This window comes from Lentinus tigrinus, assembly GCF_003813185.1.
Source record: "Lentinus tigrinus ALCF2SS1-7 unplaced genomic scaffold L226scaffold_6, whole genome shotgun sequence".
In the NCBI taxonomy this organism is placed as follows: Eukaryota; Fungi; Basidiomycota; class Agaricomycetes; order Polyporales; family Polyporaceae; genus Lentinus; species Lentinus tigrinus.
In genome coordinates this window covers 1,761,929-1,789,700 of record NW_027137915.1, presented here as the reverse complement: position 1 = coordinate 1,789,700, position 27,772 = coordinate 1,761,929, and the positions used below count along the sequence as shown (strand labels likewise).

The window sequence follows — 27,772 nt, the reverse complement described above, 5'->3', positions numbered from 1 at the left end:
GCGCGCCCGAGACCCCAGGACTTCGACAGTCAAGCCTTGATAGGGAACATATCGAAGCCTCCAGGCACCTTGTCACCGACGAGGCGGGATACGAGGTGGGAGGTGTACTCGAAAATGAAACCTGAAAAGGGGACGGGGCCGATGGCAAAGCTAAGCTCCTGCAGGGGAGAACTCGAGCTGGAGGTAGCGAGGATCCCGTTCTGCATCGTCGACCAACCGCCGACGAAGCACTTCGTGCTCTTGCAGATAGGCATTTTGTCGACCTTCTACAGGTCGTGCGCTATGTGCAAAGAATACATCGTTGGCATGAGCGTGGCATCCTCGACGTTGACGACGGAAGGGAGTGGGGCAGCAGTAGGCGCCGTGGGGAGGAGGGCCCCAGGGAAGTCGATGCTTCAGCCACAGGGGCTTCAGCAGACGGATCCGAGGCCTCTGCCTCGTCCTCAAAGTAGTAGTAGACCTTCGTGTGCTTCGCGTAAGATCGCACAACGGTGGGTGCCGGATTCATCCCGTACCTCATACTCGGCCTTCAGCGTAGCCATGCCAGTGAGCGTGGGCAAAGGGCCGATCTCGATGAACCGCTCGAACATGTAGTGCGTAAAGAGGATGCATTTGGTCTCGATCCAACGCGCAGGCGACATGAACTGATAGGGGAGCAGCTCGACGAGAATGGTGACCTCAAACGGCTTTGCGATCATTTTCGGCACGTATTATGCAGGTGTTAGGGTTGGGATGCGCAGGGTTGAACTTCTTCGATAAGTGTGGGGAACGGGTACTCTGATTAAGGTTCCGAGGTAAGGATAGCGGAACGGCACGTCGACGCTGGGGAGAGGGATGTTCGCGAAGCCACGCTGATCAAGGGCGATGTGGCCCTCCGTTACCCGAGGCTCCTCTGTCTTCGGAACTGAACGATCTCGTCAAGCACCTCCTTGACGTGATCGGCTGCGAGCTTCTTCGTAGGCTGTAAGCCAGTTGAGTTACCAATACGCGGAGCGCGGCGGAAATGAGTACCTCAGCGATGTAAATCTTGCCCAGGGACCTCAGTGGATTGACAGTACCATCAACGGGAGATCGGTTGTCTTCGCGTCCACTGGCATGAGCGTGCGACCACATCAGGGGCGCCAGCGGCACGGCCGAGATTTGATGTTAGGTATGCCGACGCCGTTCGGTCACTTGATGTAGATAGGAGGACGAGGGGGTTGGACTGCGCGGTGCTTTGCATGCGTCCGGTCGAACGAGTCGACCTTTTTCACGCCGGGCTATCCCGCAACGTCTTGTCCCTTCCAGAGATTCAGCTGTGTTCGGCAGAGATACAGGCGACGGAGGGGAACCATGTCAGATATCTAGAGAGCAGTGGATTGCAAGGGGACCTGTGTGATTGACGTTATGATGACTCGATACGGGCAGGGCAGGCGGCACGCACCTAGAAACACTCAGGCTTGACAAGCACTGGTGGTAGATGCCGACGAGTACTTCTGCGCCGGGGAGTTCGCATCGTTCGGAGGGGCGGGAATCGTCGGCCCAACAGCCACGGGGTCAACTTGCAGTTCGAGGACATCACCTTTTCTGTGGGTGGTTTTATGGGTATGGGTCCATAGGGGCAATGAGTTGGTCTGCGGATATCTTACGAAGGTTTGTTTTCGAGTGAGTGCGGCGAAGGTGTTGGACGTTGATTGAGATAAGGCTATTAGTTAGAGACAGAAGGGCGGGAGGATGGGGAATACGTGAGGTCAGACTTGGGACTTTCGGGAAGAAAAAAATCAACATACGAAGCTTGTTTTACCGTGGCCACTGGCGAGATGAAGCGTGGAATTGCAGGCCTAGGAGGCTGACGGCGCAAAAGTGGACAAACGGGGGAAAGTATAAGCGCCAAGAAGTTTTCGACGGAGGAATTGAGCATTTTACTGTCCAAAACTGGTAAGAGCAGCTTCCACCTTCGTGGGCAATTCCTCGCTAGCGCTACGGTCCACTTTTCATGCTACCGTAAGAGCAGAGGAAGTTGCGGCTAAGTACTAGGATCAACGGAGTTGCCACTATAGTGAAGGGCTGCACGGTCGTTGGCCATCCATCGAGGCCCCTTCAGAGGCGGACCTCCTGGGTAGTCGGAACGCGCTCGAACCTGCGATGCGCGTGCAAGCGTGTACTGGACATCCACCATGCTCAATGTACACGTATATATCCCAAGGCTAGTTGCCGTCTGATCACCCTTCTCAATGTTGCCTCAAACTCCTCCTAACCGTCCCGAGCCATGGAGGACCACGATACTACTGATCTAATATCCCCCAGAACCTGTGTGGATACTTCAGCTTATTCATGGAGGGTCGCTAGCCTCATCCACGTCAGTAACTCATGACATGTCTCATCAGAAAGATGGCGCACCGAACAGCACGGCCTCTGCGCCATCGGCTGCGATAAACGCTGTAGGTCTTCCTCGTGACCCACGACGGGTCGCCGTTACGCTGAAAGCTCAGACGACGCAGCGGGTTGGACGGCTGCTTGTCACCGGCGAGCACCGCGACCCAGCATCCTTCCGTGTTGACGACCCAGCACTTGCTACGAGAATTGCGCTCGTCACGATGGATGTAGAGCTCATCGACAGAGGCTGGCAGCGAGGAGGGAGGTTGACATACGGAGTATGGGCCTGAGGTTCGGTACCACACCGTTGCGCCCTTGCCATATCTATAGTCCCTGGATTCCCGCAAATCTTCCCAGCTCGTCATATCGTCTTGAGGGAGCTCCGTTACGGACGAAGAACTATATATGAATACCATCCCATCAGCGGCATGCGAGTCTTCGATGAACCCAGATACTGACAGCATGTGCTCGCGAACAGACGAGTGTGCGCCCGTCATGGGACCTTCGCCAATTGATGACTGCACGGTGGCAGGCGCGGGGAAGGACTCCGAAAAGTCCTTGCAGACGCTCCGCCGCGAGCGATCACGCGAGTATGCCGCAAAGTCAATGAAGAGCAAGGGTGGCTTATTTGTACTTGCAAGGTGTCCGTTTGGAGAAGAGTCATGAGATGATTCATTGCCGGGGGTAGTCGTCGACTTCTCAATACCACTCGTGAGATCATGGGAATTGAGACCGGAGTGCGCTCGTGTGTGCAGTATCTGCTCTTGTTCTTGGAAACCGAGGGATGTAAACGACGCTGTCATGATGTAGATGGAGCTGTGGGTACTCACTTAATTGGTGAGCCGTCAAATCGGTGACTGTAGACCCATCTACTGATTTGGACAAGGGGATCGCCTCACTAGTAGGAGGGATTGCTTTCGGAGAGACAACGGGAATAGCAGGGACGGGAACAACAGCGTCCTCTGAAGGGAAACTTTGTTTGAGGCCTGCGCAAATGCGCCTTATATATTGTCTCATAGGGAGACTCACCGTGTGTGATGTTTGCAGTCACATTTCGGCCATCTCCTCCGGGACCTCCATCGAGTCTGCGAATAGAGAATGAATTTCCAGCGGAGTCTTCTCATACTATAGCATCGCACCGTCGACACGCAGGCAATGCTCGTAAGAAGCGTTGCCGATTGGGATATGTAGTCTGCGGAGAAGCGGTGTGAGCTTGGGATGATCAGAGTGGGGAACAGCAGCACGTCAAGAGAGCGCTCGCACCCTCCAAGTTTCGGGCTCATGTGATGGTGTGACAACATGTGACGGATCAATACCGGGAAGGACAAACGTGCCGCGACGTTGAAGCCCGGGGCGTAGCATGACAGAGCACAAGAACGATGGGCGGAAAAGGCAACAAGGATGTGGGGGACCTCGTAGCGAAGATGATATCCTTATACCACACATATATAGCCTGCCTTGTTCCTACGACACGCGATCATCGTCCAGTAGCAAGCACTAAGCGGCGCCCCTTCCGCCCGGCATCATACATGCGCCTCTGAAGAGTCAGAGCTCCCACAGATGAACCGCATCATCTTCCTCTCGGTCTATCTCCATCGGTAGTCCGTCCGGATCCGGACCGGCGCAATGGGAAACGAGGCGCACGCTCTGGACGCATTGCAGGTGAGTGGTGTGCCGAATGCAGCATGCATTGCTTAGTTATCGCACCTTGTCTAGGGTGAGTACATGCACACACGGATGTTGAATCCCGGGCATAATCATAGGTGTGCGTGCGAAGTGGGAGAGGATGTCTTCTGGAGTGACGATGATGCCAGGCTGGTAGCGATCGTAGTATATTTCACCGCCCGCGTACTTGTACGAGCGATATGGATCGTGCACGGCGTCTTGAGGAGAAAGAGGTGCCAATGGAGCCACGTACAAATAGGTGGATTCGGTGGGCTTTCCCTGAGCATTCCAAATCGAATACTTGAAGATTTGCAGGACGCGGCCAGGACACGGGAGCGACGTGGTAGATGAACGGAACATAATGTTGCTGTCGCGCGGAGAGTCCGAGGCGCTGAGGAACGATACCCCTCCACAAAAGATGCGAGGGCATTTCAATCCTATGTTCGCCAGTTGTTGTGTTCCTGGGACTCGGCGCATACTCCGAACGTCGACGAACTGTTCTTGTCCGGCCTTGTTGTTGAGATAATCGATGAGCGCACGGAAACAGTCATCCAAAAGAGTGAGCTTCTTCAGTGGCTTAGAGCTAGACTTGTGCGATGGCTGCGTGTTGAGGAGCGTTGATTCCCTGATTCGAGTTCCCCGGCGATCCTCCGTAATTGACTCCTCGAACGCCTCCGCGAGATCTTCAACCTGGCTGCGAATGCGGTCGTCCTCTAAGGTAACGCGAAAATTCGCCGCGCGACAAGTCTGCTTCATGTAAGTGGACTCAAGCTCTCCTGTGTGTAATGAAAAATGCTCGTATGAGCTAACGATGAGCCCATACCGAAGGGAGCACATACGCACCAAACTTCATGTTCGTATTCTCGCTCTGCAGGTCGAGATTCATGCGCTCCGAGAAGAACGTACGTATGGCGTGTAGAGGACCAAAAAGTCGCAGGACGGAAGGGATATGCAAGGAGTTGTGCTGATTGGGAGTAATTGAGATGTTGTACAGCCGTTTGGCGGTATGTAGATATCTGAATGCAGCCTCCTCATATATCTTGATTACGGGTTCTGACATCTCGAGCAAAGAGCCAACCACGACTTCGGTGACGAGGTCCATATAATTGTCGAGACGTTCTCGATGAAGTTGAGACTTGTGGTACCACAAGGGTATCAGGATGATGGGGAGATTGACGACGCAGAAAACATGCCACTGGTCCGCACTCAGTTTCCCTCGACTCTTCGTGCCGACATTGGTGGGAACAGGATTCACCCATGAAGGGAGCTGGGTGTCACGTAGATGGGTGTGTATGTGTCTTAACGTTTTCTTACCAAGCATGGGGCGGGACTTGGGTGCGTTAGACGTGACAGCTTGCCCACTCGCAGGCTGCAGACGTAGGTCATGTTAGGCTCCAGCACTCTCAGAAATTGATTACGCACCTCAGGCTCGGTAGCTAGAGTAGCCGTGTCGTGGGGCGTGGGTGCGTGAGATGTGACAGTTTGCCCACTCGCAGGCTGCAGACGTAGGTCATGTTAGGCTCTAAGACTGTCAGAGATGAACTACGCACCTCAGGCTGTATAGCGAGAGTAGACGTGTCGACCCGCTGATCGGCCTGCTCGTTGCGCTAGACCCAGGAAGGCTCAGCACGATGCTAGAGATGCCAGAGAGAAAAAGTCAACGTACATAGGTGATGAGACGACCAATCAAGTCCTTCTTGTTTCCCGACGTAGACAAGTTGAACTTCTCGCACAATATGCGGAAGACGTCGCGATTGTATCTCGAGTCCAGAGTCGTTGCGGCGGAGCGATTGACCATGAGCGCGGTCTCCGCGCCGCTCACGTCATCACGCGAGCGCTTCTTCTTGTGCGTGGCGTCTGAGGTTGTGGCGGACGACTCGGATGTCTCTGACGCAGCTATGTCCGACACAGCTCTCTCTGATGTGGCTGACTCCGACACGGCTGTCTCTGATGCGGCGGCGGCCTGGAGGCCTTCCTCGGCACCCTGGTGCTCTTCATCAACTTCGGTATTCATCCCCCATATTTCGCGGCAGTGATCCTGAAGCAGTCCAAGGTAGTGGTTGTGCATAGAGTCGATGACAGTGAATCGGATAGGATCCCAGTAGGGTAAATCTAGCAAGGCTGACCACCGCGTGCTGTTGAGCTTGAAAGCCGACTTCCGCTTAGCAACGGAGGGCATGTCCTTCCAGGCCTCGGCAGCCTCTCGGTGGTCTTCACAGGTTCGCGTGCCCCACTTGTCCATGTCCAGTTCGTTCATGTCTTCTTTGCGCAAATTGCACATGTGACAGAAGTACGCGGCCGAGTAGCTCCCAAACCCCCCGACCTGCCTTGCGGCGGGGAGATCGCAGACGAGTGGAACCAATACGCAACGAACCAAGCGGCCCCCCACATACTTCGAAGTGCGAGAGTAATAGATGCCAGAGTTCCACAGCTGGAGCAACTCGTCGACGAGCGGGCGCAAGAAGTGATTGATCTCCCAGTCTGTCTTCGGCTTTCCAGGACCCGGTATGACGCCAACAAGATACATGTTTTCTGGACGATATCGGAGATGAGGGGGAAGGTTGAGGCAATACATATAGATCGCGGTTACGGTCACTACTTGCTTCGCGGTCTTGGAATGGAACGGATTGAACCCATCCACGGAAAGGCCGAAGACGAGCCTAGCTTCACCAGGTGGGGCATCAACGAAGCGAGTCCCATCGGGCATGCGGAGCTCCCGGAGCACGGGGGCGTCCCAGAAATCCAACATCACTTCTGGCGCCTTCGCCGTGGCGCGCTTGAGCATATCCTCCATCATATCCTCCAACTTGTCTCTGGACAGGAACCGGGCCAGCCAATGTTTCATCTCCTGGTAGAGGAACAGACGGTGTGGAAACGAGAACGTTCGCCCAAGGATTGTTCTTGTGCGACAGAGTTGAGCGCCGCAAGGCTTACTCCTCGGCGTCAGCTGGTAGGAGCATGTTTGGGGATAGGGCTTGGGGTAGATGGCGTAACATGCGGGACAACAGATATAAGGGCGGGTGACGGGATCAAGGTCGAAACGTCCGAGGATGGTGCGGATGTCGATGGGAAGGGAGTCGGGGGAAACGACCTGTGCCAGATCATCTGATCGACCGACTGTCACTCGTACGAGGGCCCTCAGTGCAATCAAAAGAATGCGAGTCGCCCGACGAGGTACTTTGTAGATGACGTGGAGCAATAGAGCCGTGACGTGATGTACGAGGATGACGGGATTCGTGATGTGTGGTTGCAGGAAGTGGCGACCTAAGAATATTGCACGTCAACTATACTGATAAGTCGAAAGAACACAGAACACTTACGCGAATCGACAAAGGGGGTCCCACTTTGCTCACACGACTCCGCTATTTCTCGCTGTCTCAACCACTCACGTTCCTTGTGGAGCTGCATACGGACCCACTCCTGGCGCAGCATCGCAAGCAATTCCGAACAGCGTTCGCCATCCTCTGGTGATAAGGAGGAAGTCGCGACGGCCGAGATCGTGGAGTACATCATGCTCAGCCAATCTTCCTGTTCAAGGAAGTCAGCGTTCCCAGGTGCTCGTGTGTCTAGAGCGTGAGGTCCGCTATTGTGACAGCTCGGGTCTCCGATGTCTTCGTGCTCATAATCCTTCATCTGCGCAGGGCTACAGGCGAAGGATAGAGCTGCACTGAATGTGAATGTATGGATTCGCTGTTGGATACATGACTCGAGGAAGCGAAGGTCGCCATCGATGGAAGACCCTGGTTGGAAATGTTCGACGCGTGTAGCTGATACCCGAGGAAGTGTTTCCGAAGGCTCCGGAGAGTGCACACTACTATACCCGTACTCCGCGGACGAGAGAGGAACCTGTGGGAAAGGGAGAGCGGCGGGATGAGACCTTGTTGTCAGAGCCTCTTGAATTTGCACATGCTCTCCAGAAACGAAGCACAGCGGTGTCGCAGACTGGCTGGGCTCCGCAGGTAGATTGGGGCTAACATAAGCAGGGGGGGGTGCTTGCTCGGAGGGCGCCTGCAAATTCTGAGAGGAAGACTGGCACCATTTTCCTTCGGTCTGAGCCTTGCTACCAGAGCCTGAAGACAGCGGGCGTGGTGAATCATCCTCCAATTCATATCCTTCGTTGTTAAGTACCTCTCCTAACCGTGCTTCTTTGGCACGCCGGCGAGCAGAACGTTCACCTCGAACTACAAGGCATCAGAATTGGATATGAGGAGTATATGAATAACCTACCTGCCCGTTTATCGGGACGAGCAGAATCGAAAAGTACATCCTCTTCCAGCTCGAGGTCCATAGTTACTGGTCAGAGCTATGTCAATGCGCACATTTGATGCAGGATCTGATAACGCACGCTCACAGCTACGCCTATGTTTCCTCGATCCTCCCGGAAGCGGATACCGTATGTGTAGACATGATAAGTCCCGTATACCCATATCTCCTAGCGACGCAGACTCGTCCAATCCACCTCGACGAAACGGATCGTAGTGTACGACTGGTCTCATGGATGACAGGCGTGGAATCAGGCGACGGCGCTCAAGAGCCCAGAGAATGTCGTATATCTTCCAATGTGGAGCGACATCTAGGCAAGATGTTCACAGCAAAACGAGTATGCATTCGGATGACTACTCACTGAGTGCAACCGTCGCCTTCCCCACCCCCATAACGAAAATCGTCATGCCCGCACTACCTGAACGTCGTTGAATTGCCACTCGTGCGTCCACTTTCAGGCACCGCCGGATGGAAGGATGTAGTCCTGTCGATGTTTGGTCAATAACCGCCAGGTTAGCTGGGATGGCACAACTAACCAATCGAGAACCCGCGAAGGAGCAGATAATCTATTGCGAACGCGATGCTGAGAACGCAGAGAGCCCAAGAGTCATCCTTGGTATATGTTCTTGTCGTGAAGGAAGTCGCAGAGACGAGAAGCGGCACGAGAATACTGGCGATCCAGATATCTCGGCCCGCTTGCAGAAGGGCACGATCTCGAGTACGGAACCTGATCAGTGCCCGTCGACGCGCCCTCATGAGAAACCGTTGTCGTATGAACGTCAAGCGCTCCATCATCGAAGTTGGAACAAGCAGTTTTGAGTTCATGAGGAATGGCATGGAGAGGCCAGTGCGATCCGATCGAGTTAAACTTTGCTCGCTTCGCTCCCCGGACTTCGATAGGGTTAGGGTCCCGATGTCTGCCAAGGACTCTCATTACTCCTCCGGCGTGTCGCGTCGGTCTTCCTGGGCGCACACGCAGGTCAGAGGCCTGCTGACATACTCATCGCAATGGCAGCTACGGCTCAATACCCGGTCATTCTATACCAGTGAGTCGGCGTATACTGGAGGATACAGCGACACTCGACCATCAAGCAACCCCACAGACTCAATTCCAACTACATATCCAACAATCTCATGCGTAGTATCGGTAAGTGAAGTACGGAGGGGGGTATGCGGTACTCGTGAGGACCTAAGCAGTGTTATGATCAACCGCCATCGCCATCGCCATCGCCATCGCCGCAGTCTGTCTGGCATTTTGCACCGATAGCAACAACGTACCCAACACAGCCTCATCCTTCTGAATAGCAGCAACGGTGAAGAAGAAGGAGTCCGGGGCGCCCAGTGCCAGCGAGGCCTCGTCCAGCTCGATATCGAGAATTCCTTCAAGCATGGATAGGTCCTGAATGACCGTGCGAAGGACATTCTCACCCAAGCTGAGGGCTGTTGCCTCGGCACACGACTTCAGCGGCACGGAGCAGTGGCGGGAGAGGTAGTTTCGATCAACCTGTGCGTTTTCTACGGCCGAGAGCAGAGTAGTGGAGAGCGTGGAAGCGACGCGCAGTTCCCCGCGAACGTGTCCGATGGAGTCGATGACCGCGAATCCGAAGACCGCGGCGGCGCGGTCAAAATTGAAAGGCACTGGGCCCCGTATATACCTCCCGGTTGCGTCAACCTGTTCTAACAACGATAACGCAATTGAGATAGTGTCCCGCACAAACGAAGCGCTACCGAAGAGTAAGCGATGGAACACGCTGTATCAACCGCACCACTCACCGACACAGGCTCAGTTCGACCTGAACGAGGACGCGGTACAACGCTCTAGCAACACCTTCCGAGGTCTGAGCAACTTCCAATAGCGCGCGATGATCTCCAAGGAGCGCGCCATCTCTCTCCTTGTCGTAATCGTCCAAAGCCAAAGTGGCATTAGCGGCGGATCCGAGTCGGAGTAGTGAAGAGATCGCATGCGGGGTAGGCGCATAGCGCACCACCTTCTTGAAGAGGATCTGCCTCCGGAGCAGGAGAAGTTGGAGGGATGTGTGAGCCATGTCGTGCAGTCCGTCGCTAGAAGTAGGGCAGAGGAAAGCCAGGGCGCTGAACGGGGGTAGAAGGCATAGTGCAGCCGCATTGACGTCCGCCAGGGACGTCACGGAGGCCCGGAGATGAGGATGGTCGAACTCCACGGGGAGAAAGTGTAAATAGATGCGGAAAGTGATGCTCGGCATCATGAGAAGGAAAATGGGGACGGCCAGGACGGCTGCGACAACCGTCAAACTTGGGACTAGGAATCGCATATTGTGGCGGGAGGCTGTTAGAACTACGTAAGATACGACGCACAAAACTCAGCCGTCGAGCGTACCGGTGGTATAGCTGCTTAGTTGCAAGTTGCAGATTGCAGTGGGTGGAGGAGGGAGGGAGGGAGGGAGGGAGACAGAGCGACGCCATGGCCAGCTCGAGTGATATGGCTCATGGTTGACGAGCGACTGGATAGACAAGGCAGGCGTGAAACGCGCGACGGGACGCGATCTCCTCGTGCGACGGCACCTCCTGCGGAACTAGCATGCTTTGATAACGTTTTTCAGGCGTGTATGTTGTGTGCGGTGAAATCTGGAATATCAGGTGCGTCAGTTCCAATTTCTCAGCATCGTTTAGTACACACATAGCTTCGTGAGCAATTGTCTCCCCCACATGTACATGTACAAGTACGCTAGTACCTGCAGAGTTCCCGAGAGAACTCAGGGGAAGGGAGCGAAAGCACATCTTCCGGGACGGCATATGAGATGACTTGATCAAGCGGCGTGAAGGGATTGTAGCAGTGCATGGGATCCCGGGCCACATCATGGTCTGGCAACGTCATGGGGGATGCCTCGTTGAACCCGAAAGAATTCTCAGTTGCTGCGGCCGTCGATCAGTCCATCGCGATCGTTAGCGAACGTCCCACATGAATCCACCTGACAGGCCGCTGAACAGAGTTAGTGAGATGTATTTACAAACGATAGGGAGATTTGGCAGTCAAAGATGAGAACGCACAATACGCTAGGGCAGGAACCGATTCGGGTGCTAGTAAGTAGTATTAATAAGAGAAGATCTAGGATTCGCCAAGAGGCACAATGCGACACAAATAAACACAAATAGGACACTTCGGCCGGCGCTCGGCGCTTCATAGCACTAACTTCGACTCACCGCTCCTTTCCACTCCTCGAAGATATTGATGTTGAGAGCCTTTGCTGTGAGTCATCTCATTGATACCTCAATGTGGCAATGTGGACGGCATGACTTGCACGGACGACGTTTCGACAAACGCACAGTATATGTGACCGAAAACACGAGGATAAAAAGATCCGAGATAGGCTCGCTCTGTGGGCGTGCATGAGAAAACACGAGGAAAGTCATCGAGATTAGACCGCGGATCGACCATTGTAAGACAGAAGGCCTTCGGACCATGGCGACTGAGAGTAACTAGTACGCCATATATGTGGTCATCAGCGTAATGGAAGCTACGCCAACTATTAAATCCAGGGTGTTCGTCTCACTGAGCCCCGACTCTTGGGCTGAAGTCGAACGTGGTGGATCAATTGCCACGCGCACCAGTAGGACAGACTAACGACGTACTTGTCGCTCTAGGGGCTCTCGGCCATCTAGCATCGCCGCACGCGAATATACTGTGATTTTAAACAGAACCATCACTTCTGTTTTCAGTATACAGGTGCATCCCTCCGAAACCGGGTCGTCAAGAGGTGCGCCATCCAGGGCAATTCAAGCCCAACATGAGCTCGTCCGAGCTCTAAAATCCCGCGAGGCAACCCTGCACGTGTGGAGCATGGACATTGACGCAGGCTTGCAGGCAGGCTCGAGAACGAAGACCCCGACTGCCTTTTATCCTGACACTCCACACCCGTGCCGTCCGCACTCTCCTTGGCCTCGTCCGCCTCGTCCAACAGCTCCGGGTCCCAATTCATCCCTCCCCTGATCCCCCTCCCCACTTTTCATCCCCTAACGCCTCAAGCGATGGGCAGAGTTCGTGTTGTCTTGACATGCCGTCACGTCAGTCAACGATGTAATCTTCAACCGTACCTTGTTTCTCACTTCATCTGTCGTCCAGCCCGCTGTGAAGAGGATCGCTAGCCTCGTTTACCGTAGAGACGAACGAGAGGCGCTCACGGTGACTGTCCCAACCTCGACCCATCCCACCCGCGACTGCCTCGCAGTTCCTCGCTATCCTGGCTTTGAACATGTCGTCGGAAACGAGTACCCATTGCAGGAAGCATGGGTCACTATCCAGGACGATGACGGCACCGCTCACCGCTTCCTCATCGCTGCTCAATACTCCGCTGACCTCGAGGTCAATCGATCCCTCCGGAATGTCCTCGACGCAACTCCTTGGCAGGGCGACCTCATCGTCATGCGTGGTGGAAGTACGGTATCTGTGGTCAACATGGGCAACTCTGAATTCCGGCAGCGAGCTGAAAGGGCGGTGCGCAAGTGAGTGCTACCTGCGCCGTGCTCTGTGCGTGAGCAAACAACTGAGAAAATGCCAGGTTCCTCGTCGAATCGGCTGAATTGGTGATTGCGGCGGCTCACAACAATGTGCCACTCGATTTGCCCACTCAGTTCTAATCCCAGACAGTCGCTCGTAGCAAGGAAGCATGCACGACGTTATTAGCATAAATATCGGGTTTCGTTGTCGTCGCGTTCTCTTTGCGCGAATTAGTTATGGGTTCAAGGGTTGGGTTGCGGCCGCTCGGGTTGTGAACCGGATACCTTACATTACGTATTTATTTCCGTCGATATTTCTACTGTAACGTTGTTGCAAAAACCTATAATATTGTACTCTCGTCTGGCCATCATCCCCCTCGCTAGCCCCGAGGGCGGTCGTACTCCGCACCGTTCACTGCCCTACAAGTGTCGACAGTCATGCCTGGAAGCCGTGCGTCGATGGACTACAAAGGGCTGCTATCCTCGTGGCTGCATTATCGACCTACCGTCTTATACCGTCTGGATCTCACTTTCTCATACTGCTATTTCCATGGATTCCGCTTCTCCATCGTCCATCGGATTCCATACACCTACCACTGGTATGCTGAAACCTAGTGGTGAAGATAGTCAACATCTCGATGAACCAATTCAAGGATCTCAGGACTCCGATGGATGTACCAACGACCTAAATGGTAAGCCGCCTGTTCTGGTGACGATTTGTACAATGGTCCTCATCAGTATTAATAGTGTATCTTCTATGTGGTCACAAGCGAACTCTATTCGACCCCAAGACCAGGAGTTGCCTGCTGTGTCTCCTCGTCGCGGCGGAGCGCGAAGTCACGGCCCTAAAGGCTGAACTTGATACCGCCCATGGTCGCCTAGCCGAGCTGGAGAAGGATCTGGTATGGGAGAGGGACAGTTATCACACAGTTTCCGTGGAGTTCGGCCGCGCCAAAGAACGAATCGTGAGTTTACTAACTGAATCCATTGACCGATCACGAAGCTCTGACCCAATGCGCTGCGTCAGGCCTCACTCAAAGCTACGGTTGCGTGTCGTGAAGATGCTCTGGAAGATGCAGCTCAATCTCAAAAAGAGACGATGAAGGCACATAGGCTCAAGTGTCGGTCACTCGAGGATCAGATCGCCTTGCTTGAAGCTGACAAAGTATGTATTAGCATCTTCATTTGGTCGGTTCAATGTCCTCAGCCTCCATCCAGGACTATGCATTGCAGCTGCTCAAAGACACCCAGAACGAGAGTGAAAGATTGCGTAGCGCTCTGGACTCTGAGGACCAACGAGCCCATGCAGCGTTGGAAGAGCTCAGAAGCAAAGTCGCGTACTTGGAAAACGATCACGTAGGTCGCTCACCGACTCATAGATATATCGCTAAAGATTGTCCAGGCTGCGCTATCGGCCGAGAGGGAGGCCCTCCGTGAACGTTGTTCCTTGTTGGATTCTCACCTCGCCACAATGACGGTGCAGTACGAGAGCGCTTCTGTCAGCGTGATCAACCTTCAGTGTCAACTCGAAGAGACAGTGCAGAAGTTTCGAGAAGATATCATCGAGAAAGATGGTACGTTATGTGCTTACTGCGCTGTGTTTGGTGTTGACGGAGTACTGTACAGCCGACATCAGTTATCTGGCTCAATCCTTGCATGGCCAAACAGGACAGGCGGACACTGGCCGCATGCACCGCCTAGCCTCAGCGCCGACAATGTTTCCAAGTGCTGCGCTGGGCGTCCCGAATGTTCCACTACCTGTCCTCGATACCGTGTCTCACCTTCGACTCGTCGGCTTTCCCGAGGACCCGACCCCGCGATATCCTTCCTGGGAGTACCACGATTTACGAGACATCTCGTTGGATGGGGGCAGTCATGAAGATTCGCTTCGCAGAGGCCTCGTCATTGATTCATCCTCCGCCGAGCTCATCTCACCGTCTGCTCGCCAGAGCTGCTCTGACAGCGAGCCGTACAACACAGCGGTCCGAGTCTCTCCTCCAGAGATAGAGGTCCTCCTCCGAGAAGACGTGTCACTGCCCCTCGACGAAGCGTCGGGCTCCGTAGACGCGATCGATGATACTATCACCTCGTCTGCCTCCTTGGCGGGTCCTTCCCTGAGCTTGTCGGACCCGTCGAGCATCCTTGTACGAATCGCCAGCAGCGCGGATTCATCAAGCCTTCGAACGACAGGTACACCTCGATACTTCGAAGGCCTCGATGTTCCGATTGCAGCTTCGTCTAGTCCTGGGCCGTCAGCTCCAGAATCGATGGGCGAGCCAGCATTCCCTCCAGTTGGCGATAACAAAACGAGGCGGCGCCACTCGCTGGTGCTAGACCTAGTCGCACTGCGTGTGTATCTGCGGGTCATGATGTGCGCTTGGTGGGTGGAAGTCCGACGCTATTTCAGCTGTGTCACCACGATGCATCCAACCGGCCCTATATTGGGCCTGTATATCACTATGTCCACCCTCACGCCCTTGCAAGCTGCGGCTTTGACCCTGTATGTGTATGGTATAGTACCGGCAGTTGATCCCTACAACTTTCGCCAAGTGCTCTCGATCATCCCGGTACATAGCTTCCGGCTTGATTTCACGCATGCACGAATGCTCACAGTCTCTTCTGTCTATTCTAGAAGCTCTTGGGCAGATCTGCCCCCGCTCGGTCGCAGTGGGGGAGACTCCTTACCGAGATACGTATGGCCGCCAGGTCGTGTTTTGGAATGGTCGTACCCTATGGCCTCACACTGGTGGCCCTTGTTGCCTCGGTATTCTTCCTTTCCGTCGTTTCATCAGGATATCAAGCCTGCAGGTGCTATTCCTGGGGTCGCGCGAATGGGTTCGTCCATGGCGTCGGTTTGGGGTTCGCGGGTAGGATATGCTCCTGGCCATGGGGAGTTTTGGATAGCTCGGGTCTCGCCATGTGCGGGGCTACATTGGCTGCATCTTAGGCTAGTCTAGAGCAGTGTTTATGTAATAATAAGTCTCCTGAGGAGCGTTGTGGCATCGTGCTCTCCGCGTGTCCTCGGTGATGTTCAGTGTTCATTACCATGTGCGCTCGGATACGACGCTCTTCCGAAACCATCATCATGTCCCGAGAGTACGCCGAATTAGCTCGCTTGCCTGGAGGGCACAATGGGGCCGTCACCGTCATCTCATTCAGTCCTCGCGCGAGGTATCTTGCCACAGCAGCTACCGACAATAGGATCTGTATCTGGGAGGTTGCGAGCCGCAAACTTCTGAGTAGATATCATGGAAGCAGCTACGCCTTATGCCTGGCTTGGATTCCCAATTTCGAAGGCCATCTGCTGTGCGGCATGTTGGATGGTTATGTGGTGTCTCTGACATTTACCCCTGTAGGTCATTCAGTTGCAGGTTCTTCTCAACGACCTCATTAGCCACACAGACAATGATACGCGCTCAGGGGATAGTCGTCCACACATCTGCAGTAGAAGCTATCGCAGTACTGGGAACTCGCGTTGCTTCTGGATCACAGCGAGAACTCCGAGTATGGGATTGGCAGCCCGGCGGTGAGTAGCACTGCAACTTCCACCACCTTTACAAATGACACCCAAAGAAGGACGCTGGTCGTTACATCGAGAGCTGGAAGAACCCTCGACGAGTTGCCAGGAAGAAGTTTCGATAGCACACATTCATTGGATGACTACAGGAAGACTCACCCGATTGGCAGTTGTGTACGTGGAACATGGAGTCCGGTGCGCCATTCCGCCGCCTCCGTCAACGACAACTCACCTGCGACCCTCGATCCGAATCTAGAATCTTCGATGCCAGGACCTGGAAGTGTCTGCAGGACAAGCAACACGACAAGCCAATGTAGGCTTTGCTTTCTGGTATTTTTCCGGCCGAGCTTTGCTCATCTGCCCTTTGTATGACAGCGCAAGGGCAGACGTGAGTATTGATGGCGAACGTCTCGCCCTAGCGAACCCTCTGTCAGGTTTTGGAATTTATTCCCTCAAATCCGGAGACCTCGTACGTGCTTTCGGTCACGAAGTCGGACACAAACGTGCTACGCCAGTCAAGTTCATTGAATCTGGGAAGGCAATCGTTGGAGGAACTACAGTTGGGGAGGTCAACATCTGGGATATCGAGACAGGGCGGAAGGTTCAGACCATCATGCACGCCGGTACGCATCCTGGGCATTCTCTTCTACCTCGCAGCACTGATGAGCTCTTAGACTCAGATCATCGCCTCATTCTCTCGCTCGACGTTGGTGGTTGTTCGCGCTTGCGGCGTTCACATGCTGACGACATATCAGGCCCGGTACGACTGCAACGAGAGGCAATACTTGATTGCCACCGCGTCTTGCGAAGAGCTTCCCTACACTGTGTTCTTGTGGGTCAAGAAAGAGTTGAGTATGTGGTTTCATATGTTATCTCTTGATTTGCTGTTAACTCTTGCCTGTAGACGTCTCTCCGTCTAGTCGGATGAGGAATGCAGAGACGATGGTTTGTGAATGCTGACTATTGTCATTACGCCCCATGCTGATAAACCGTCAAGGGGTCTTCTCAATCTGGGCTTATTTTGACACTTTGTCTCACAAGCGTATTAGTCTTCATCGGCTGGAGTCTATCGGCCTTTGATAACACTGTGAGCAATTTACTATGCTTCCGGTTGCTAGCAGAGTGCTCACCTGTCTACCCAGTACACTGGTGTTTTCACGCCGCAGTCTGTGGAACTTACCATACGGCGAACAGCCTGAGCGAGCAGCACCAGGATCGTCATGTGGCATATCTATATAAATCTGGCAACAGTACTCGGTTTGAGGCCGTGACATTATAGAAGCCATATTGGAAAGAGACGAGTTGATAATTTCACGCGTGCGTCCGAGTTGTAGGTACCGAAGAGTCCGGGACCGAAATAGCTTCCGAGACGATATCACGTGATGCGCATCCGAAGGTTCATGTTCAGAAATGTTCAAGTCCGAGGTAGCCTAAGCCTGCTTCCTCCGCCGTCTGTCTAAATTTACTTGCGCTCTCACTACCGTTACCGCCACGCACACGCGCGCACAGGTTTGCATTCAAGCTGCGGCTCGACACCGTGTGTGATGTCCGAGCCGACCCACGACATGGAGCCTTGACAACATTTTCCTCGTCCAGGACCCTATTCCCAAGCTACAGCTCTTCCAGTGAGTCATGCAATCGTGCCAGTAACATTCTTCTTGAGCTCATCTGAGGCTATCGTCGCATCTCGCGTCCATGCCCATGGCGGTCACCTCAGGCCCCTCCTGTTCCCGCGATTGAGTCTGCTCCTGTACTGTCGCTCCCACCATCGCTATCCAACGCGACTTCACACGGCAACCCTTGGGTACAGCTATTGTCAGAGATTTGACTGTACGCGCTTGTTTCATCATGTCGGTTTTTCCTTTGTCTCCACCAGCCAAACCGCCGGCCGAAGGCGCAGTCATCTACCATCACTTTCTCCTGTGCCACCCACAACGATGGACGTCGCAGAACTCTACGCGTAAGACTCAGTCACACTCTTCTCCTACATATTCTCAGTCAATTGCTCCCCCTTCTACCAGACACGGTAAAATCGCTCTATTGACCGACCGACTGACGCTCAGCGTGGAGAGGCTCAATGAATCCCACGTCCCCATCGATGAAGGCTGCAACACATACAAGATTAAGTGTGCGATAGTCGAGGTTGCATACAATGCTCGTGAGTATGCATCCTCTTGCAACATGCGAGTGAATCGTTTCCTCATGCTACCTGCCAAAGATGCGCTGCTCGTTCTCCCAGTCGAATATTCCGGCCCTAATCCTGCACGAGTCGTGCTCAATTTCTGGGATGAGACGTTGATGGGTTCCAGTCGCGAGGTACGTCGAAAGTTTGGAAACACGATTATGTGGTCCTCATTAGATTGCAGGAACCAACCAAGAGCACATTTACGCTCGAGGATCTCGGCGCCCGTACCCGTTATGTCTTCTCTTTCGCAGAGGACATCGAGTTCGCCAGGTGCATGGAGCTGTTCTTCATCACCAGACGCCTCCTCCTGGATCGCAAGGGCGAGATCCAGAGGCGCGACCATGAGATCGAGCGTCTACAGGAAGAGGTCTTCGTCGGCATGGAGTAAGGCGTCGGGCCATGCGTCCGCGTTCATGTCGCGACAGAGTTCGTAGAATGCGAAGATTGTTCTCTCTAATATCTCATCCACGAGTGTCACTTTCAAAGTACGAGAATCTGCGTGGCTCACCGCTAACCGCTCAAGTACTCGTGAATGAGTAAGATAAGAGGTATAAGTCAATATTAGAACGATTCTCCAGCGGCTCGTCAACATGTAGTTCGAACTTCGCTATGCTCTCCGGCTGGATCACTCGCTCCCTCACATGGAGGACAAGCAATCGTGGGATAGGGAGACTTTAGCTTGAGAGGCCCCTGCTCCTATATTGGCTGCGCCCGTCGAAAGGCCGGACAACGTTATGGGCGACGTATATGACAAGCTGCAGACGCTGTGCTGGGAATCGTTTGGTTACTTTCCATCGCTGTATATGCGAACTACATAGTTCAACACATACCTAGACATCAGTCTAGTTCCCCCATCGCACCACAGGAACTATGAAGCGCGAAGACTGGTGGTAGTGCTGGTCAGTTATGGCTCGTCCTCGTTGGTCATGACACTCACCGATCACAACCACACCTTGACTTTGCCTGGGTCTCATCCATACACATTACGCCACCAAGCTGCGTAATAGACGGCAGGCATTAGAATAGACGATGGGTGATATACAACGCGCGAAAAAGAGAACCAGGGCTACACGACGGCAGGAAGTCATGACGAGTTCTGAACGAGGAGAGTGCAACCAAGCCCTCACGCCAATACACCAAGCCACACATGGCCGACATCCCGGGCGACTGCGACACTGCGAAGGACCTCCTGAAGCTCCTCCAGACTGAGCTCGGCATCAAGGCTCCGTCGACGCTTCCTCTCTTCTCCGCTGGCACACCCGAGTCGCGGGATGCTACTCTGAACGTCACCGTCTCGATGAACCGAAGAGGCCCATGGCACGCATCAACACGTACTATCCGATCATGAACACCCCTCTGGACCACAGCATCGAGATACTGGATTCTGACACTCAACTCGGACGGGAGAGAGCCCGCGGGCCAAGGACGGAAGACTTGGGGCTGGACACGCTTCGTAATGTTGTAGGTGAGAGGGCGTTTCGGTGAGCGATGGGAGTGAGCTCATCAGACTCAACAGCCCGGAAGCCAAAGTACGATGATGTCGCAGATAGAGGAAGAGAGCTAGAGAACTGAGCGCTGAGTAAGCGCGCGGTCTTTGGCCTCAGGCGTTTGTCAGCCTCGAAGCCTTGCTCGACATCGCGGCCGCTACGTTCACCGTCCTCGAGTTTGTCAATAACCGCCATGACGAACTCAGCAACTATCTGTATTCTTGTCTTCCTTGTGGCTATGCCGATCCTCGTTCTATACCGGAATATGCGGTGATAGGGTAGCTGCGTCTCTGAAGGGAAAATCCCAACAAAAAACCACAACAAAACTGAAAGGTTACGAGTTGGATAGTCGATTCCCGGGTCGAAGCTGGGTGACCGTGGTCGCACGAGTAGGGCCTATCTGCGAAGTCGAGGAAGAGGCGGCGCGAAGCTGCGAAGCCGTGGACGAACTGCGAGGGGAAGGTGTGTGGACACGTCGAGGCGAAGGCTCACGGTCGAGGCGGGGTGTTTCGGAATGGACTCGGAAATGGCGCAATCCGGGGAGCGCGCTTCGGCGTATCGGGCGAAGCAGTAAGCCGGTGGGGCGTTGGGGAAGTAAACTCGCTCGCGGGAGGGCGCAGCGAAGGAAGAAGGGGACGAGGAAGGGAGTGTATAAGTGGCGGACGAGGGAGGAGAGGGACTAAACTGGTGCACTCTCGGTGAGTGGTCGGATTCTCGTGCTCGATAGCACAGGAGCTACTTCGCTCCTAGACTGGCGGTCTTCTCTTCGCTGGTGCGGGATACTTGCTTCGAAACACGGCGGCGACTCGATAGTCGGGATTAGCGAACTCAGGCCCCTCGTGGGCTACTCTCTTGCGAAGCGAGCGAACTCTTGCTCGGTCGACACTACGGCGAGTCGACTGCTGAACTTACGGCCTCCCAGCGAAGGCTAACCGGCGCCAAAGTCGAGATGGTGACGGAGAGGGGGAGAGATTCTCTGATTAGCGCTGACACAGCGAAGTCATTACAAAGAGTGTTGGGTAAGAAGATAGATAAGTATAGTAGTAGCCTGCTCCCACGACTGGGGAACGCATCGAAGGCGAAACGAGGGCGAAGCGTGGTCGAAGCTGCATGGATGGGTTCGACTACGGGCGCAGAAAGCTCGGTGACTCATCAGCGGATTTCTACACCGTTGGGCGAAAACAAGTATCACAGACATGATCTGCCGTCGGACTACAGTTTTGCATCAAGTACCGCTGTGCGGTCCCTGGAGACTACAAATCTGGCCTACACTGCCCCAGCCCAGCCAAACATAAGACAAGGCGTACCTCTCGTATTTCGCGTCTTCGAGAGATCTCGTGCGACGTCTGTGCAGCGGTGAGCACTTCGTTTTTAGCATATCCGTCTCAGAACCTGAAGGGACATGTCGTCAGCGGGCATACTCCGCTAGTGGACCAGAAGATACGGGTCAACTTGACGTCTCGAGCTCCAACGCCGCTGGCGTCCCAGGGACGATCCGTGACGGAGTCGGTATCCTCTGAATCCCGCGACATCCCTCGTGCGGTAAGATTTGCAGAAGGTCAGCAAGTTCCCGGGCCATCCCCCTCCAGTTACGAGTCACAATCACCCAGTGTACCCGCTGGATCGTCCCCTGGGCCAGCGCCAGCTGCGGAGGCGGGTAGTCCCAACGTAAGCACCACTTAACTCAGTCGTGTAATAAGACTGACATTCCTAGCAGCACCCTGATCGTACTTTCATCCGTTACTTTCGCGCGTTCCGAGGGAGCGGAGTCGAAGAAGACAGCGACGAGTTCAAAAACGGCACAGCGTGGTTCCAATCAAAGTCCCAATACCCCATACCGTATCCACCCGACATCACCAAGTCTCCTCGTCTCCGTGTGGGTGACTTATTTTGCCACTTCAGCCCTTCGCGAGAACAGGCATGGATACGCACACTCGACGCTCATGGCCAGCCACTGTGGCAAGAGATCTACCTCGGCTATAAACGGGAGGACGGTCGACGACTAGTTTTGACCGATTCTTGGAGGCTGCCCTCTTGGATAGCCGAGAACACGTACAGTACGAAGCACAAGAAACGTCGTAAGCCTTTTCATCGACTGTGACATTGCACTGATACTGAGCAACGCTCCATAAGTCCATCAGTTGTAGCTCTCTACCAGCTCCAATCCCGGATTTGTTTCCTTGTGTATTCCTCAAGTTCACATGTCATCCCCGTTCCTAGGGTTAGGCCTATATATATATATCCGTCATCCAGTCATGAGATCCTATCTTGAGTACGCAGCCGGACAGGCGCATCTACGCAGCGCCGCGTGTTAGCAGCGTGTTCCGCGTCACTTCATCCGTCATTCTCATCGTCTCTGGCCATGGGGGGAGAATCAGCACGTACCCATGGCCATGGGTACGTGCTGATTCTCCCCGGTTTCGTCCCCTCCCTGCGCACTTCGTGTCGCGTCCTCAGCCCCAAGCTTCTGCCGGAATCGCGGATATTTTCATGCGACTCACTCACTGCCCGTGTACATGTACGCGGATCCATTCATATCGGCTTCAAGACTACCAACACCGATATCGCAGCGAAGGCCATGCACAACGAACTCAGCGCACTTGTCAACACTGTCAAGGATCCCGAAGTCAGGAAAGTACGTACTCTATTTACCATGCCTATTCTCCCTGATTACCCCCATTGAAGGCCTTTGACACCGAGATGCAGTCCTTTCTTCTACCTTTTCACTGTCTACCTCTCCCATCGCGCAAGCCGCTAGGAACTGTGCGTTGTTCCTCTCCGTTTGTGTGCTTCTCCGTACTCAGATCGGCGCGTTCAGTGTCTGGGATCGCATCAAGAGGAGAAGATTGTTCCCAATGCGAAGCTCTCGTCCGGTCCTCCGCCCACAAGCTCGTCTCACTCAAGGTCAATGGGGTGTTTCCTCATCAATTCCTCCTCGTAGCATGTTCTTCGCCCCAACTCTACGCTTGAGGTCAAGTGACCTTCATGAGGAAACCCTGCGCATCACCGCCTTCAACCAGTCGTGCTACCCTCGTATCTACAAGGAGACCCTCGTTCCTGGCCCCCCCTCTCGAGATGATGACATGATCAACTACGCGAGTATCTCCCCATCCTCATGAGTCGCCTAGCGCGCCTGGCTGACCTCGATCGGCGGCGAGCCTCAGAAGAAACCCCGCTGGGGACCAATATTAATGCGGCTCAAGGCATCATGCGCTCCTCCCCGAAACTACGCATCTGTCCATCAATTCTCCGTTATCCCGTTTTTCTCGTAGTTAGAGAGGCCCTCTAGATCTGAATCGGCTGCGCCGACTGTCGCGTCCCCGAGTCCTCACTCGCGGCCTCTAGGCCCTGCGACATCTTCGTCCATTGCAACATCGCAAAGTAAGCTTCCTCCATCCCGTACCGACGTATCTTCCCCTCTTCCCCTCATTCTCTCTTTCCCTCTTTCCCTCTTTCCCTCTTTCCCTCTTTCCCTCCTCCACCTCCCCAGCCAATTCCACCCGACGGACGACAGCGCGCTCTCTGTGCTCTCCTACGCCGTTGAGCACGTCGGCGTCACGCACGTCCTCGTCGGGCACACCAATTGCGGCGATGTCACGCAGGAGGCCCCCTCCCGTGTCCCCGCTCGAGCGCTGGCTTGCGTGCGCCCTCGGCGGTGACATGTGCAGGTCGCGAACATCACCGGATCGGACCTTAATTATGTAGCGCGTGTGGGCCGCGTGCAAGGATGTGCAGGTGCATGGGTGGGTGTATGACCTCGAGACGTGCCGGTTGCGCGATTTGGGCATCACCCTACTCAAGCAGTATCACTAGCTGTGACTCTGCAGTAGGAGTGAAGCTCTGTAGTGTTCGGGAGGGGTTGGCATGCCGTAAGCATTGTGTAGGTGTTGGAACCGCCCGATCAATGCCCCACCTAGTAAGATGTACGACTCTGCATGTTTGTCGTCATGTTTTGACCTTGCACCTCTGTAGTATTGGAATCGAATGAATTGCTTAAAATTGCTGCTGTAGTGGTACATGAGGGTATCCGTACGTTTGCGGTGCACCGCCAGAATCGCGAAGCAGGACCAACCTAGCCTAGGAGTGCTTACGGCGGGAGTCGGGACCCGGGACAGGCGCCCGGGGCCCGGATATAGACGCTCGCGATGTTGAAATCGCTGCCGTGGACTCCCTTTCCCTTCTGCCAGCTATCCGTCTCGGTAGTGGAACACAGCGTTCATAGCTATTCTTTACCTCCACACACACACACACACACACACACAGAGGTATGCTTCAAGTACTCTCTATCATTATGATGGTGCCTATGACTAAATTGTGTTATATACAGGATCGCAAGCCCACGCGACGCTGGTCCTTCTCGACTTCTTCATCATCACCTCAAATTAAACCTTCGCTCATCTGCCCCTCCGGATCCCTACAACCGCCTGCCGGAGAACATCCTGCCAACATCTCCATACGCACCATTTCTCGTTCGGTTTCTGAGTTGTGAGTGCCTGTCTCTGTATTGCCCGACTCCCCAGCTCGCAACCTACACTGCTGAACGCCGATCTCATGGTCTAATAGAACTCGTTACAGCGCTCTTCGCCCTCGGTACCTACCGGGCTCCATTGTTTCGCCCTTACCATCGCCTTTATCAAGCATGTCTATCCCGACTGGCAATTGCTGCGTATGCTTTCGCTCTCGTCATCCCTCAGGTATGAGTGGCATCCAACCCACCCCTCTCACGGCGAAGTCTTACTACCATATCACTGCTCGTCATCAAGTCCTGCAACCTTTCACTGAAGAGGGGTGGAAGCGAGAGCTCGAACATCGAATTAACCCCTCGAGCGATCAGGCCGACGACTTCCTGAAGAAGTTCGTTCCTGCCGACCCTTCCGCCGACAATTGCCCCTCTTCCTGCGAGCTCAAGACACTTTTCAAAGAATGGGAACCCATCGCTGGCAAGGAAAAAGATAGTTACCCTTTCCTGGTGCGTGGTTCCAGGGTTGACCGTAGGCAGCAATCACTGACCCACAGTAGTTGAAGGATCTGAACAAGCTGGTCTCCCAATTTCCTCGTGAAAAACGTCTGCGTTTCATAGACACTCACGGCACCAAGCACCAATTTCCGTTCTCCGCATTCGCTGAAAACCACAATGTCTCTTTCCCGGATCTCGCAGTCACATTCCCTGGGCTCTCCAAGCGGCCCAAACGAACGAACTGGACACACTACTCCATGATTCTCGAGGCAAAAGCCACGCGAGGAGACGATCCGTACGGAAAGAATGGTCACTGCCACTGCAAGACTCTGGTCCAGCTGGCGATCAACGCTCGCTGTCTCATGCATGCGCACGGGCTCCTCGCCACGTTTGTGATTGGCATCTACGGGGACATCATACGCATCGCAAGATTCGACCATGGAAGCGCCGTCGTTTGCAGGCCGCTCTCGGTCAAGGACCCTCGTGACCTCAAGCTCTTGCAGCGCTTCTTCTGGAACTTCGTGAACCCCGCCGCACCAGGGCCTTTCGTCGGCTGGGACCCCACCGTTCGGAGACTCAACCCCAAGGACGATGCTTGGCTCAGAGCGCGACTCGAGAAAATAGGCGAGGAGGTCGATGAATTGAAGAGTATCTTGAGTGAGGCCCGACGCGTCGAACTTCCGGACGAGAACCTCGCTGGAGATGGCAAAACCTCGGCGTACTTCTTGATCAAGGTACTTGACGTGAATGGTCGCCTCTTTTCTCGAGCGACAACCGTATGGCTTGGTGTCCGCGATACGCGATACAAGTCTCGCTGTGGCCTGATCGTCGACTCGCCGGAGCCCGATGACATGAAGTTGCGGGTCATCAAGGAAGCATGGCGTCAAGTAGTTCGCCGTTCTGAGCGCGACGTCTACGCACGGTTGCAGGTCATTCCTTCTGATATCAGGGTGGGCTTGCCCAACTTGTTGTGTGGAGGAGACCTTGGCGAACAGGAAGTTCAGCTATGGGAATCATCGTATGGTGGGAACGCCAATACTCATGCCGCCAACGATTCCGAACTCCATCGTTTCCGTCTCTCCACTTCCATTCTCGATGATCGAGCGCAATCAGGTGCCCCCCTTGCTTCCCGTAGTCATGCAACAAACACCATACCCCCTCATCGCCCAATGCAGCAGACGTTTTCCTGGAGACTCGCCAGAGGCACCAAATACTGGTACCGAGAGCGTAGTCATATGCGTTTTGTTACAGATACTGTCGGCCGCCCCTTGGTCCAGTTTCGCTGCACCGAGGAGTTGGTGACAGCTGTGCGAGATGCTATCTTGGGTGAGTGATCTCAACTCCTCGGCTACGTGAGATGAAGGCTAACTGAAATCAACAGGGCATAGGCTTGCGGTCACGCTTGCCGGCGTACTTCATCGAGACATCAGTGTTGGCAATATCCTCATTGTCGACAAGCCCAGCCAAGGTTCCTACGCGGGGTTCTTGCATGACTTCGACTACTCTTCGATGAGTGAGCACGTGCCGGATGCAAGCTTTGCGCACTTGGAAGGAGAAGCTCTAGCAAAGGGGCTCATTGCCGCCATGGACGCCGGCAAATTGAAGGAGAGAAGTGTGCGTATCCTGTGGTATCAGAAGTATACTCAACTGACTGTTTCGACAGGGCACCTATCACTTCATGGCGATCTCGCAGCTGATTCGGTCTGGGTCTCCTCATGGGATTCATCACGATCTTGAATCGACCTACTGGGTTCTCGTTTGGGTAGTTGTGCGTCATGTCGCTCACCAGCATACTCTTGGCGCCATGCTTTGCTCGGATATTTTCCCACTAGGGCAGTATCGCGAAGGATGCGGTGGGAAAATTCGGTGGTTGGGAGGCGAAGGGATGGCAAGAGACTTCGTCATCCCAGGGAACGCACCGCTCACCGACCTTCTCAGGAAGCTCGCTGCGCTTGTTAACAAACACTCGGTCAACAAGGAGGACCTCACCTACGACATGTTCCTTGCACCTTTCCAGGAGGCACTTGATAGGAAAGACTGGCCTGTTGGAGACAAGGCCTTGCCCTTCACACTACCTGATCTCCGCGTCGACACCGTTGGGTGGCCGGAGTTATCTTCCGGCGGCGGCCACTGTCAGAGGCACGGCGTCAACGCCTCCTGTACCGACATCGATGGCTCCTGTACCAACGCCGACGCCGATACTCACACCCATACCGACGCCGACCGAGCTGCAGTCACAGACGCCGCCGTTGAGGCCGATGCGCACGTCGCCGCCAATCCCGACACTCTCGTTTCTCGACTCAGATCCAGCTCCAAGCGTAATTCCAGCGCCCTCGAGCAAACCCACGAAGAGCTCCAGGGCCCGGGTATGGACGGGGTGCCGAGCCACCAACCAGAGCTCCGTTTGCGAAGATCTAAACGGCGTAAGGCCGAGGTGCCCAGCGCCAGTGCCAGTGCTGTTGCCGAGTCCTCAGGTGCCGTTAACAGCCTTGGGAGTCGCCGGGCCGGCTTGAGAAGTCGTACTGGTGTAAAGGGGAAGGGCGGCGGTCGGGGCTCCCGGTCTTAAGTTGATCACGAGCAGGGGATGATGCGGACGTTTCTGCGATATGTACGCACTGTACATGGACTATGTACTACTGGAGTCGTTGTATCAAAGCTAAATCTCATGGTTGTACGCATGCTTTGCACGCGTCCAGAGAGGGCGCAAGCCTGATGAGGGAAAGCAATGACGAGAAGCGATATAAGAGAGGTCCGAGATCTCGACACGGTATATAGCAAACGGTGGTCCGACCAGTCACTATTCCCGCAAACAGAATCCAGATAAGTAGAACAAAGCCCAGCGCCTGCTGTGCTTGCCATTTCCGGGAACC

At 54.4% G+C, this 27,772-nt stretch overlaps 8 protein-coding genes across 8 annotated transcripts; 4 read left to right on the top strand and 4 right to left on the bottom strand.

The window, feature by feature from the left end:
* Positions 1-29: 29 nt before the first annotated feature.
* On the bottom strand, positions 30-698 carry L226DRAFT_569004 (uncharacterized protein; the record flags this gene model as incomplete). Its single annotated transcript, XM_067684238.1, has 3 exons — positions 30-266; positions 404-460; positions 516-698. The coding sequence occupies 3 exons, from the start codon at positions 696-698 to the stop codon at positions 30-32; spliced, it is 477 nt and encodes a 158-aa protein (XP_067538611.1).
* A 1,613-nt stretch (positions 699-2,311) lies between these two features.
* L226DRAFT_569003 (uncharacterized protein) lies at positions 2,312-3,158 on the bottom strand (the record flags this gene model as incomplete). The annotated part of the gene is made up of 2 exons (XM_067684237.1): positions 2,312-2,324; positions 2,380-3,158. The coding sequence occupies 2 exons, from the start codon at positions 3,156-3,158 to the stop codon at positions 2,312-2,314; spliced, it is 792 nt and encodes a 263-aa protein (XP_067538610.1).
* A 1,667-nt stretch (positions 3,159-4,825) lies between these two features.
* L226DRAFT_458088 (uncharacterized protein) lies at positions 4,826-6,547 on the bottom strand (the record flags this gene model as incomplete). Its single annotated transcript, XM_067675420.1, has 2 exons — positions 4,826-5,318; positions 5,895-6,547. 2 exons carry the CDS (start codon positions 6,545-6,547, stop codon positions 4,826-4,828), a joined length of 1,146 nt encoding a protein of 381 aa, XP_067538609.1.
* Positions 6,524-7,653, bottom strand: L226DRAFT_458152 (uncharacterized protein; the record flags this gene model as incomplete). The annotated part of the gene is made up of 2 exons (XM_067675429.1): positions 6,524-6,868; positions 7,351-7,653. Coding segments are annotated over 2 exons (648 nt in total), but the record flags the coding sequence as incomplete, so codon positions are not given.
* A 4,635-nt stretch (positions 7,654-12,288) lies between these two features.
* L226DRAFT_521496 (uncharacterized protein) lies at positions 12,289-12,897 on the top strand (the record flags this gene model as incomplete). The annotated part of the gene is made up of 3 exons (XM_067678703.1): positions 12,289-12,324; positions 12,383-12,762; positions 12,819-12,897. 3 exons carry the CDS (start codon positions 12,289-12,291, stop codon positions 12,895-12,897), a joined length of 495 nt encoding a protein of 164 aa, XP_067538607.1.
* Positions 12,898-15,904: 3,007 nt separating this feature from the next.
* On the top strand, positions 15,905-16,865 carry L226DRAFT_423161 (WD40 repeat-like protein; the record flags this gene model as incomplete). Its single annotated transcript, XM_067674600.1, has 5 exons — positions 15,905-16,108; positions 16,159-16,282; positions 16,330-16,468; positions 16,530-16,555; positions 16,621-16,865. Coding segments are annotated over 5 exons (738 nt in total), but the record flags the coding sequence as incomplete, so codon positions are not given.
* Positions 16,866-19,605: 2,740 nt separating this feature from the next.
* Positions 19,606-23,064, top strand: L226DRAFT_568998 (uncharacterized protein; the record flags this gene model as incomplete). The annotated part of the gene is made up of 7 exons (XM_067684236.1): positions 19,606-19,789; positions 21,501-21,613; positions 21,663-21,821; positions 22,494-22,580; positions 22,631-22,708; positions 22,764-22,849; positions 22,887-23,064. The coding sequence occupies 7 exons, from the start codon at positions 19,606-19,608 to the stop codon at positions 23,062-23,064; spliced, it is 885 nt and encodes a 294-aa protein (XP_067538605.1).
* Positions 23,065-24,584: 1,520 nt separating this feature from the next.
* On the top strand, positions 24,585-26,955 carry L226DRAFT_426235 (uncharacterized protein; the record flags this gene model as incomplete). Its single annotated transcript, XM_067674649.1, has 4 exons — positions 24,585-24,914; positions 24,965-26,228; positions 26,284-26,516; positions 26,566-26,955. Coding segments are annotated over 4 exons (2,217 nt in total), but the record flags the coding sequence as incomplete, so codon positions are not given.
* Positions 26,956-27,772: the final 817 nt, after the last annotated feature.